Source organism: Procambarus clarkii, chromosome 22, assembly GCF_040958095.1.
Source record: "Procambarus clarkii isolate CNS0578487 chromosome 22, FALCON_Pclarkii_2.0, whole genome shotgun sequence".
Lineage (NCBI taxonomy): Eukaryota > Metazoa > Arthropoda > Malacostraca > Decapoda > Cambaridae > Procambarus > Procambarus clarkii.
Window position 1 is genome coordinate 13,537,495 of NC_091171.1, and position 13,467 is coordinate 13,550,961.

The 13,467-nt window shown below is 44.5% G+C and overlaps 1 protein-coding gene across 1 annotated transcript in view; it reads right to left on the reverse strand.

The window, feature by feature from the left end:
* The window catches only part of LOC123757528 (uncharacterized), a 236,833-nt gene that overhangs the window by 16,877 nt on the left and 206,489 nt on the right, over positions 1–13,467 (reverse strand). Inside the window, exon 10 of the mRNA XM_069329467.1 lies at positions 10,046–10,123. Within this exon, the coding sequence (XP_069185568.1) occupies positions 10,046–10,123 (78 nt within the window). The remainder of the gene's footprint in view (positions 1–10,045; positions 10,124–13,467) is intronic.

The following is a 13,467-nucleotide window of genomic DNA, read 5'->3' on the forward strand; positions in this document are numbered from 1 at the left end:
CAGATGCCATCTTGGAGGAAAAAAAATTGTGGGCACCTCTCCTGGGTGTGAGGGCCTCAGTATTGAGAGAGAAGCAGTGATCAGTGCATGCAGCAGCAGCTCACAGCACTACCATGCAGCTTGTGCCCACATTATCACTTAATAATGATGAAATAAATAAGTAACTGCAATTATTTAATGGCAATAGTGTCATAGATGATCCTGACTGTGATAACAACTATGTATAATGTTCAAAGATAAGTAAACCCAATACTGTTACGATGTTTGCAGCATAAAGCAGACATCCACAGCACACAATGTAGTTTGATGAATTGAAGTCATGAAATAGGACCTCATGTTCCTTTATAAAATGAACTTGTGGAAAATGACTCTTATTCAGGATTTAGTGACAAGGATTCTGATAATAATAGCAGTATTATGGCTAGATAGCTATGTGCATAGTATTTTGGGAGGCACTTTGATATGTCAGGTTCTGTTGGCAATTCATTAGTGTGTGGTGATATGCTGTGCTTGTATTAAGATTTCCATATGCACCAGAACTGCTTATAGTGGTTCATAGTGGTGCAAAAAATACAATTTGCCTGAATTTACTCAAGGGCCATTAACTCTAGTGGCTTAGACAAGAACAGAAAGTTGGTGGCTTGTCAAAGTCCAGTATTTGTCCTGAGGATTTTTTCAAGCTGGACTTTAAAATTCAGCAGTGTTTTGGCAGTTACGGCTTTGGTGGGCAAGCGGTTCCATGGGTTTATAACCCTGTGGGTAAAACAGCATCTCATGTTTTCTGTCCTACATTGTGGCTTGTTGAGCTTCAAACCATTGCTCCTTGTTTGCTACATCTGACCTTTTTGAAGAAGTTGCCTGGATCACTATCCTCCAAATTGTTTAGTATTTAAAAGTTTTTGAAGAGATCTGCCATATCATGTTTGGTTTGCAGTGTTGTTAGCCTTGTGGCCCTCAACCATTCCTGGAATGAGTCAAAACTCAGTTCTAGAATTATTTATTTTGTTCTGGTGTGGTGCTCATAGGTTCTATTACACCTATCAAGGAAAAGTTTCAGATCAAGATTACCATTTAGGAACAAGGTTTTGTACATGTAAATAGCACATGAGAATGTGTGGAGTGAGAATATGTTTAGCATATTAAGGGACTTTAACTGAGGTGGTGTGTTGTCTGAAGACAGAGTTTGCTATAGTTCTGATAGCAGATTTTGCCGAGTGATGATGGCCTTGAGGTAATTTGCAGGGGTTGAACCCTATGTACAGATACTGTATGTAATATAGAGATAGATTAGCACGTAGTATAATGATAGGAGAGCAGAGTGGGGAGCATAATATCTGATTTTAAAAAGTATACCAACCATTTTTTAGACTCTTCTGTGGGGATCTCCTATGGCTCCCCGGAGCTTACTGGGCTGATATGAATGTATTAGCCTGTGGCATCAGTTGATTGGAGTTCTTACTTACCGAGGACCATGAGCCAGAACCTGGCCCCCTCCTCAGATAGGTACGAGGAGCAATGGCCTATGGAAACCACCATGTATTTGAAAGCATTACATGTTTGCCATCGACTGGGGTTTTGCACCCAGAAAGGTAGGAGTAACAAAACAAACCCCACATGGTAAAAAAAAAAATTATTACCAAAAACCGAAGAGAGAAACAGAACTCCCAAATTTTAAAACAAGCTAACAAGCAAACGTCACAAACCACAGTCGTGACACTAGTCCGCACAGCCCCCCCCCCTCCCCCAGGAGGAGGTAGGGAGCTCCCAGACCCTCAGTGCCAGCTGCTCCACCATTCAGTTCTTGGCTGATGTCCGACTGTGGTGGTCGTCGACTCTGGCCTCTGTTTCAGTGCATTTTTGTGCCTTGTGGTGTATTTCTGTGGTGCTGTGCAGGCCAGAAGTAATTGATCAGCACTGGAGCTGCATGCGCTTAGGGCCACCTTCACTAAGTTCCCTGTAAGTACTGCCTTTGTGTTCTGGAGTTACCTTCCACAGGGCATTCAGGAACCGCTTCTGCAGGGGTCTTTTGCTGCTCGGCAATTGCTTGCCCTTGGGGCCAGTGGGGGTGTTCATAGCCACTGTTTGGCCTTGGGAAGGAGGTAGTGTCGTTGCTGGTAGGGGCACAAGGTACTGTGCAGCTTGTCTCCTATTATACACAGCAGCTGGTTCTGTTCCGTCAGGGAACTTTGTGCTTTGGCGGAGTTGTCTTTTTGTTTATTTTGCCTGGTGGGGGTCTGCCCCCAAATGGTTCTGATCCACCTTCTGCTGTATCTGTGTTCCTCTGCTAGGCCCCTGTGATTGCACACATCACAGGGGATTCAGTTTTTAGCAGTTCTCTTGGTAGTTTGGCCCTTCCTGGTTAGCAGTACCTTGCCTGGTCTTTCCTTAGCAGACAGCCTAAGGGCCCTGAAACCTCATTGGGCCAGTGGATGCATCCTTTGGGGTTCCAACTTGCCGAGTGCGAGTTTGAAGGTTGCTCTGTCCCATTATATCAGGGTGACACTCACCTGTTTTGCCTCCATCATGCTGCCTGTTGGGTCAATGACACTTTTGACCCGGAGTTTTGCGAGTCGTGTTCCTTACTTGTACTCCAGTTTACCCATTCCACTGATACTGATGTTCGGGTACAGGCAGCTTCGGCGTTGCATGCAAGGTATTGGTTGCTGCAGTGAGCTAGGTTGGTTGCTCACCCGGATTCCCTGAGGCTGCCCTGTATGGGTTATGGGGACCCGGACTTGAGGGCTTTGGTCGCTTTGACTTTACTTTCGTCCTCGTTCCCAAGTCCTTCCCCGGTTGGTGTTCATCCTGTTCTGCTCCCCCCCTCCCCTTCACCCTGCTCCCAAACATTTAAGGGTTTCAGAGTCGGGGCTGGGTTTAGATGGTTGTGAGACTTGGGCGGCTTCGGGGGCTGCCCCATCCGGGTCGGAGATGGAGGCATTCGAGCCTGCTCTTCCTGCCGAGACTCCTGGTTCTTACCAGTGGACCCCCTTCTTCTCAGCCTTTCCCCTGGACTTAGTCTTTTCTTCAGGGGCCGAGGGTGTGGAGGACGGCTCTGCCCTGGATCCTGGTGAGGAGGATTTTGAGGCTGGAGAGGAGTTGACTTGGGGGCCTGGGCCCCATTTGATCCCCGCTTTGTTGTTGGTACCCTCATTGCGGGGCTGCTTGTTGCGGGAGGATAGGGGTTTTCTTACCTCCATTCCCTGTATGAGTATGATTTGGATTCGGTTCCGGGTTCCCTTAGGTTCTTTGGTTCCTTCTTACCAGAGGTTTTCGGCTTCTCGAATCTCGCCTTTTGATGTTCGGGAGGCTTTTGCGGCTTACCTCCTGCGAGACCCGTATTCTGCCTCAGTGATAGATCCATCTTTCGAGTTTGGTTCTACTTTCTCCTATTGGGTGCGTTATGAGATACTGGAGTCTTCATGGCTGGTAGATTGCTGTTTCTTTTCATTGGGGGGGGGCGTAGCATGGGTTTTGTCGGAGCAACAGGCTTGAGTGGCAGGAGACCTACTGTTGTGCAGATATAGCTGGGGGGTGAGTTTGAGCGCCTTAATGCATGCTTGTTCGCTCCTGTGCTTCCTTGGAATGTTGGCATTGTGCAGCGTTATGTGCAGGTTCCCCCCTTTCAGTTTCCTTGGTAGCTAAGAATTTGTGCACCCGTGGGCATTTGGTCTTGGTCCTGCATTTCTTTTCCCCTTCTCGAGCTGTCCTTTGACTGGCTTGAGGAGGATGTGGAGGCTCTGGGTGCCGGGTCTTCGTTCGGTGTGCTTGTCACGGAGGCTCGGGTGTCAGCTGCCTTGTTGAAGTTATACGCAACAATTCTCAAGGTGGTGGTGTCTCTGTTTTTTGCTTCTCACCTCGCGTGCCGACAGGCTGTGCTTGCTGTCTCCTTGGAATCTGCTTGGACCCTGGCTCTTAGGTTTTCATCGCCTTTTTGACCGTTGATGTTTGCAGTCTGCTTTTATGCAGTTTCTGCAGGCAGCTTCGTCTAGTTGTTGTCCCATGTTGGACTTGTCGGTTCTCCGGGGTGGGCATGGTGGTTCTTTTCAGAAGTGTCGTGCCAAGGTTCAGGGTTCCGCCAGTTGTGGTAGGTCAGTGGTGCCAGTTTCATAGCCAGCAACATCTGGTTGGCACAGTGATCACTCTGCTCGATGGTCGGCTTCATGTAAGGGGCATCGGCCCTTTCGCAGGTCACCCTGTTGACGGGGTGATTGGGCGGGGGGGTGGGGGGGGGCACGTGCTGTTTGCTCGCGCCTGGCTCGTTTTGGGTCATCACTTCCAGCCTGTGGTGGTGTAGGGTGGCTCAACCTCCTCCAAGGAATTCGGGGCTGGCAGGACAGGCCTCTTTTCCTGTGCTCTGTTGGGTCATCTTGGAGTAGGTTCGCTTGGGCGTGGTCAAAATGTCCACGTCTCTCAGGTGGGTTTCCCACCTGTTTCCAGTCCCGAAACGGGACTGTGCGGATCCGAGGTTCATTCTAGACTTGTTCTGCTTGATCCCCTGGATCGTTTGCCCCTCCTTTCAGATGACCACTCTGTCCCAGGTCCAGCTTATCTTTAAGTTGGAGGCTTGGATGGTGTCTTTGGACCTCTGGGACGTGTATTGGCACGTCCTGATTCATCCGAGGTTCAGGGACTGGTTAGGTTTTGTTGTCGAGCGGCAAGCTTACTGTTTTCGCTGCCTTCTGCTGCCTTCTGCTGCCTTCTGCTTGGCCTGAATCTGGCATCCCTCATATTCACGCATCTCACCCGGGTCGTGGTGACCCACCTGCGTCTGTTAAGGGATCAGGTTCTGGCCTATCTCAGCAACTGGCTGGTGTGGACTCCCAGCTGGTCTGCATGTCTGCGTGCCAGGAGTGTGGGTTCTTTCCCAGCTCGCCGGATCAGGTTCCTAGTGAATTGGAGGAAATCCCATCTGGTCCCACTCGGGTTCAGACTTGGCTGGGTCTTGTGTGGGACTCTCGGACCGCTTTCCTGTCTCACCCTCTGTTTGCATTGCTGCGGCTGCAGTCCCACCTTCAGCTGTTTATGTGGGGTGAGGTTCTCCCAGGTCACCTGGCAGTTGCTTGAGCAGCTGTGAGGAGGGGAGTCTGAGATTTGCCGTGCTAGTTTACAAGCCGGGTCGGGTTTGGCTTCAGCGGCTGTTGTGGTTCCTTCGGGGACATCCCTTCTGCCACTCTCGTGATTGCTGGGTTCGGCCTCCGGGGGTCTTGTGTCGGTTGTTGTGTCGCCGGCTTCCTCTTCGGGTTTTTCGGAGTTCAGTGCGTGGCATCTCTCCAAGCCCTCGCTCGATGTGTTCACAAATACCTCATGTCTTGGCTGGGGCTTTGTGACCAGTGCTCACCAGGCCGGCCAGGGGCACTGGACTCGGTCCTTCCATCTGAATCACAGCACTGTGTGGGAGTTCGTTGCGGTTTGGCTGTCGCTTCTACAAAGGGTCCGTGTTGCTCGGGGTTCACTGATCAGGCTCCATTCGGACTGTACTCCGGTGATTCATTGCCTGAACAGCAGGGGTATTCTTTTGTTCTTTGCTCTTTGGGGCTGGTCGTTTTGAGTGACTCGCCTGCTGGATTCTCGGGGTTTGGCTCTCTGTATTGTTCATGTCTGGAGGGTGTCTAACGTCTTGGCAGACGACCTGTCTCTGTTCATTCCCCCATCCACGGAATGAATGGTCGCCGCCGATTCCTTCAGTTGGCTCTGCTAGACGTGTGGACTCCCAAATGTGGACCACTTCGCGTTGGCATGGTCCCAGCGTCTTCCTGTGTATGTGGCACCCTTCCCCGATTGTGAAGCCATCATGGTGGACACTTTTCAGCAGGACAGGTCGAGGTGGGGTTACCTGTATCTCTTCCCCACGGAGTCCAGCTGTTGTTTCAGGTCCTAGTTCAGTTGGAGAATTACCATGGAAGAGAAGTCTTTTTGGCCCCTTCGTGGCCAGCCCAGCCTTGGTTTCAGGCGCTGCTTGTTCAGTGTCTGAACCCAAGGTGTTTTCCGTGGCTCCGCCTCTTTCAGCAGAACGGGCAGGTCTGGTACGTGGGTGGTACGTCTACTCCTCTGCTCTTCACGTCTGGTCATTTTGATGCAGGTGTATCACCAATTTTATGGTGATCAGTTGGCTTCGTTGATGGTGTTCCACCTTCTAATTTCATCTTGGCAACAGTATGAAGTTTCTTTTCGGTATGGCGTTCTTTTCGCCATTTTCTCTCCTTTCATAGGTTGTTGTGCATTTCGGATTGGGTTGTTTTGTCCTTTCTTTCTTGGCCTTTTCGGAACCATCTTTTAATGACTAATACTGTCTCCTTGCATCGTGCGGTGCTAGCGGAGCCGCTTCAGCTTGCGTTTGGGGTAGATTTTACTTGTGCTCTATTCTGCAAGTTTTCTCATGCTTTGTTTCACCTCCAACCTGCTCGTGTGCCGCCTGAGCTATCCTGGTCCTAGGACGGGTGCTCTCTTTTTTTCTCTCTTTATGGTGGCTCATTTGATTCAGTTTTTTTTCTAAGGCTCTTTTTTTTTTTTTCCTGTTGGCATTGGCCTCTGGGGGTCGGGTTGGGGAGCTTCATGCTCTCCTCCGGCGCAGGGGTTTCTGCTCTTTCGGTCCTGGTGGTAGGTTTGTTCGGTTGCAGCTATCTCTTCCTTTTCTGGGAAAGAACGAGCCAGCCGCTTTCCAGAGGGGCCTTTGGGTCATTGATGCTTGGTTAGTCAGGCCGGGGGTGCATCATGTGGTGTGTCCGGGTGCTGCTCTTCGCTGTTACCTGTGTGCTACGGCCTCTGTGGCCGGAAATATGCTTTGGGTTGACCCGGGCTCCCTAATTCCCTGTTCCAGGGCTCGGGTCTCCCAGGTCGTCTGCAGGGTTATTTGGTCCAGCCAGTCTGTGGTCTATCCTCGTGCCCATGACGTTTGTAAGTTTGCTGCTTTAGCGGCCGTTTTTGGTAACATGTCTTGGGCTGACATTCAAGCACGAGAGTTTTGGAGGTCGAACAGGATCCTGGTCGCCTGTTACATGGTCAATATTTCTGGCCCTAGTCGAGCGTGTGTGTGTCTTTAGGTCGCAGGCTGCAGCCAGTTGTCTCGACTTTGAGTTGAGGAGCAAGTAGCGGTTGTCTCCAGGGTAAGTATCTCTTGTTCCTTTTTTTTTAGTTAGGTAGCTCTGGGGAACTGTAAGGGCTCCCCACAGAAAACCAGTGTTGAATGTAATGCAACGGCATTTTCTGGGTAAGCCCCAGAAGCTCCCTGGCACCCTCTTTCCCTCTGGTCTGCAGTTTTCATGTTGTTTTTGAAGCTCAGCTTCAGAAATGAATGGTGGAGCAGCCGGTACAGAGGGTCCAGGGACCCCCTTTCCCTCTGGTGGGGGGGCTGTGCAGATGAGCGGCACAACAATGGGGTGTGATGTTTGCTTGTTTAAAAATTTGGGGAGTTCTGTTTCTGTGTTCGGTTTTGGTAGCAATTAATTTTTTGTTTACCATACCTTGAGGGTTACCTTGAGGTGCTTCCAGGGCTTAGTGTTCCGGCGGCCAGGTCATCGACCAGGCCTCCTACCACGCCCATGTGGGTAGGCGTTTTGTAATGCCTACCTTTCTGGGTGCCAAACCTCGGTTGATGGCAGACATGGAATGCTTCCAAATACACGAGCGTTTCCATAGGCCATTGCTCCTTGTACCTCTCTGAGGGGACCAGATTCTAGCTTATGGTCCCCGGTAGGTAAGAACTCCAATCAACTGATGCCACAGTAATACATACATATCGGGCCAGTAAGCTCTGGGAAGCCTCCGGGGCTCACCCAGAAAATGGTGTTTCATTACATTCAACGCTGTTTTTTTAGCTGTATTGTTTGTGAGGGCTGAAGTTCAGTCTCTTGTCTATGTACAGGTCAAGTAACTTTCCTTCATATATACTGTATTGCTAATGTTAACATTGTCTATCTGAAGTTGAATTTGATTTGATGATTTACTACCAAATAAAATGTAGTAGGTCTTTTCTATGTTTGGTGTGAGTTTGTTGGTTGACATCCATGAGTGAACTTTTTTTAATTCATTATTGACAATCATATTTAGTGTGTGGGGGGGGGGGTCAGAATGGATGAAAGTAGTATCTTCAGCAAACAGTTAAGGTATAACTTATATGTATATGAGAAATAGAAGAGGTCCTAAGATTCTGCCTTGTGGTACTCCTACTGTTACTGGTAGAATGGGGAAGTTAATGTTATTGATGGCTACATATTGGTGTCTGTCACTGAGATAGGAACGAATATAGTTCAGAGCAAAGCTTCGGATACCATAGTGATGATGTTTAAATAAGAGGTAGTTACGGTTTACAGTATCAAAGGCCTTTCTCAGGTCAGAGGCCTAGTTTAAATCTTTGACCTCTTGTTCTTGATGTTCCAGGTTTCAGGATTTCTCCCTATCAATTTTATTGATACCCATTACTATTTTGTACTTAGTGATCATATCGCCTCTTTTTTTTCTTCTATCTTCTAATTTAGGCTTCTTTTAGCTTCTTCTAACTTCTCCTAGTAACTCCATGCAGTAAATGGAGGTTATTAAGATAGGATTGTAGCATGTAAGTTTATAAATTAATCCTAATCATCACAATTTAATCAACTCACTTCACGGCATACTATCTGAAATACAGTAATACAAAGCAAATATTGTAACCATCTCAAAACGGACTTACAATTAAAATAATAATGAGTCTTATAAAGAACATAATATTATTGTGAGATACTATATAAAATTGTGATATTTCTAGATATTACAATGGCATAACCAATTAAAGTATTACAAAGCATTATAAACAGTACTTTGAGAACTAAACCACACACCAGAAGATGAGAAAACGACGGTGTTTTGGTCCATCCTGGATCATTATTAAGTCAATTGTGATGATGGTCCAGGACGGACCGAAAAGTCGTCGTCTCATCTCCTGATGTGGGGTTTAGTTCTCATATCTTCAAGCCATGTTATTGTGAATCATAGTCTGCAGTACTAACTTTGGAGGTAAAGATCTATATATTGGTGACACTTATTATTCACGTTGATTCTTTCCAGAGGTTTTGCAGTTATGACGGCATTAAATTAAGTGTCAGATACACATCCTGATGCATTTTTATTGCAAATAGTACCTGCTAGCCTTGTGTTAATTGGATTATGTTGTAGATAATTCCTGTTTGTTTTGCAGTACAGTATAGTAATTGGACTATTTGTGAAGAATGCCCGACTTGACTCTTATCTAATTGTGCTTTTAACACGACTTGATAGTGGTCCAGGACAGACCAAAATATCAACACTTCTCAAACTTCTGAGTTGTGGTTTGGTCATCATTGTGTTTTTAACAATCTGCTATTGCTATGTTGTATGGAATGCTGTATATGTCCAAGTAAAAGAAATTTGTAATTGTTAATTATGGTTTATAAATCAGCATATGAAAGAACGTCATATGTTTGTATTGTGCAATAAAGTATTATATGTCATCATCAAACTCCAGAAGATTAGTTATCAACCCCAACCTTATGGTGTAATTTAGAATTCAGTACAGTAATTACTTACCACTTATAGTAGCTAGTTTTTCCAAAGTTTTTCTTTACACAGTTTACTTTTCAATTTATATTCCATAAAAATCCAACTATGTACAGTATGGAAAGTGCACAATTAATGCATCTAGTGGCCACATCATATGACTACTTGCAAATAGCAGGAATTTTAAGTTTGGCAGAGTAAATAGGCCTGATATTTGAGTGTTCTCATTTTGAGGGGCCCAAATGCAGAGATGTTTGCAATATTTGTTTGTGTTATTGCTTTTACCGAGGCTTTTGAAATGGTCTTGCCTATAGGCAAGTGGGTTGAAAATATATAAGCTCGAGAATGCTTCCATAACTAACCAAAATCATGTATCTAATTACAATAACTAAAGCACTGTACATTTGCAATAACTGACTTGTTTAAGCAAAACAACACAAAAAATATAACTTTGATTTTTAGACTTCAAGAGGAAGATTAATCAAATTAAGTACAGTAGTTCACTTTAAAAGAATAAACAAAATAAAAGAGTGTTTACATTAGGTTCAGAAGAGAAGTGGACCTTTCTCAGGGGTGAGTCGGAATGTCGTTGCCTCAGTGCAGACTTCTTTGCTGACTACCACCACAGGTGAGGAAGAATGAAAGATAACTAATACTCATTGCTACTATAACATACAAGTACTTGACAGTCTAAAACCTGCTTGAAATTTACTGAAGATCAAATGGACAACAAATAGCTTTCACTCGACAGTGACAGAACAACATTAAGTTGTATAAAACAAATTGTAGTTTATCACATGCACTGTGTAAACCATTTAGATTCCATGCTCAAGAAAATTTAGTTCTTTCATTCTAGACAATTTTGCAAGATCAATCTTAGGTTATTCAAAGTAGGCTAGAATGAATTTTTGTGTTAAATTCAGTATTGCAACAATTACCATGTATAGAAACTGCATCTTCTCTGGTTGAACAAAATTAATAGAATAAAACTAAAGCACTCTACTTCCTAATAGACTATAAACTTTTTAGTTTCTTCTGCTCTGGTGTATCACATTCTCTACCTTGGAAAGTGGCAAGTGAAAGTCTACACAAGTGGCAAAACACAAGAGATATGATACAGTGTGGACTACCCTCAAACCATGGTTGCTTTCCTCCTTGTTGGAAAAGATTGTCAATCAATAGCACTAAGGTCTTGAATGTTATGCAACTACAAGGTCAAGTGTTATGAAAATGTCATATACATGAAAACTTATATTATAATAATGGAATTATTGCTTGTATATAGTATAGTGTTAAAGTGCCAGTGTTGGCATCAGTACTGTGTTTTCCACTTTCATGATGTATGCGTGGGTACATAAGAGCTTTAGTGGAAAGAATTAAAAGAAAAAGCCAGGTTTCCTCTTGTGTTTCCTCCTACACCCCCATTTATTGCAAGGAATGCATGACTTTCTTCACCAGATAAAGATGAGTAGAATGAATAGCATATTTGACTGGAAACAAAGGTGACAATTAAGTTCAAATTCTTTAGTTTAGTCTCATATTTTTTAGTTAAGTCTCAAATTAAAAAATTTAGTTTAAACTATTTGGAGTTTTTTTCTATGTGGGGGGGGGGGCAAATTGTCACTGAGAGATGGTCAGTTTCTGGCTCTGGTGTTCAGTATTTTTTTTTTCTGTTTTGTGTATTCATATAGAGGAAGGTACAATGGGTTGTGAAAGAAGTAGTAGTACATACATTGGTGATTAAGTGGTACATTCTTGCAAAGCCACTAACACGCATAGCATTTCAGGCAGGTTCTTAAGGTAGCCATTGTAACAGAATTTGAATTGACATAACTACCTCAGCATAAATTGATGAAATGAATTATAATGATCACGTTGCAATTCTGAATTCTATTATATAGTATTGGGTGTGTGGGGCAGCACAAGTCACAGTGCGAGTTAGGAGCACAAAGTGGGATTCTATGAAGATGAAATTAGGTACTTCAAAGTTCTACTTTTGAATAAAGCATAGGTTGAAATTTTTATTTCATTAGGGAGTGAGTTCCATGTATTGGGTCTTTCAATGGAAAGCCCCATCAGCTCCCTGAAGCTATCACAATGATTAAGTGCCCTACCACTAGATGTTATCAGTCATGGAGTTCTATTGTCATGGGTTCGTATCCTGGCCGGGGGAGGATTTACTGGGCGCAAATCCTTAACTGTAGCCTCTGTTTAACTCAACAGTAAAATGAGTACTTGGTTGTAAAAACGATTCTTCGCGGCGGGGGTCGCATTCCAGGGACCTGCCCGAAACGCTACGCGTACTATAGTGGCTGTACAAGAATGTAACGACTCTTGTATATATCTCAAAAAACAACAACAATAATAATAACAACAACAAAAATTGATCTACTTGGGACCATGAGTCAGAACCTAGCCCCATTCAGAGAGGCACAGGGAGCAATGGCCTATGAACACTTTACACTTGAAGTTTATCAACTTTGCCACTGGCCAAGGAAAGGCATGTAGAAAAATAGGCAAATCAAAATGGACCACTGCACTGTTTAATTGAAACCACACCCTCAAAATTGCCAAAGGAACTCTCCCACAAAGGAAACAAACCACAAAAATTTTGTGAGGGTCAGGTCCCCCCCCCCCCCCAATAGTTTGCCCCCACCTTCCCCATTGCCTGGGGAGGAAGGAGCTGGCCTTGGTCAGCCAGGCAGCACTCAGTTCAGTGCTGTACTGGTGTCTGTGCCTGGTGGCCATGTCTCTCTGGCTCCTGTTTTCCATTTTCTTTGGTATGTTCACCTTTGAGGCTGTGTTCTTACATGGAGGTGTGCTTCAGCCAGGAGTCTTGTGTACTGGGACAGCATGGGCTAAGGTTTTTTCCTGTGTGCTCTGTAAGAATCCTGACTGTGCAAAGGTAATAATCTTTCCTGGGGCGTTCAGGCAACACTCCCTTAAATATTGCATTGCATTAAAATATGATGCCCCCGTGATGCGCAGAAAATAAATTATTTCCCAAAATTTATTTTCTCTTATATTGTTAAAATGCAATCTCTGATCACTGGAAACTATAAAATAAATTATTTTATGTGACACATTTCAGCAGTGATGGAGTTGAGAAGTTGAGCAATTTATGGGCACTGAGTGAGTAGGCGCTCAGGAATGCTTGACCCCGTGGCAGTATTATTATTCAATAGTGTGTAATTTGTGGGATCTATATACAGATTACCACTTGCATTGTGAACTCCTCAAGAATAAGACCCATCGGTTATCGTGTAAGTTCATAAACAAGAAATTTAGTAAAAAATTAAACGAGAAATGTCGGAAAAATATCTAGGGAAAAAAAATTGACAGGTTCATAGCATAAATGCAACAGGATCTTGTTTGTTCTCACCAGTAAGGTGAGTTCTGATCCACTTGTTATGTTGATGATTAATGTTAATGAAGCATAATTATTTACATGGAAGAGGTGATGGTGGATGTTGATGGTGTTGGGTTGACTGAAGCTAGAGAATAATGGTGATGAGGTAACCTCAGATGTTGATGCATTTGGGTCAACATGTGATGAGTCAGGTGTAGGTGAGACAATGCCAGCTTTCTTGGAAGCCTTTGCAAAAGACTCTTTAATGGACATTTGATTTATTCCCTTTGATCTTGTTTTCAAAAACTTCATATACAAATTGTACAGGCTCATCGTGTCCTTAGTTTCAAACTCACTGTTACTCGTGTCCATAAATGCCAGAATGCCTTCAAAATGCTGCTGAACTTTTTCCATGTTACCTTTTTCCTTCAACGTTCTTCATCCTCTTCCCTTCCTCGCCATCGTCTTCATTGCACTCTTCTGACTGTTTTGCTGTACATACTAATTTTATAATTTCATCATCATTCATGTTTTGATTGGGGCTTCTTCGTCAAAATCTATCCACCTATCTGTCATCTTCTATTGTTTTAGTCCTCTTAAGTTTTCCCTCT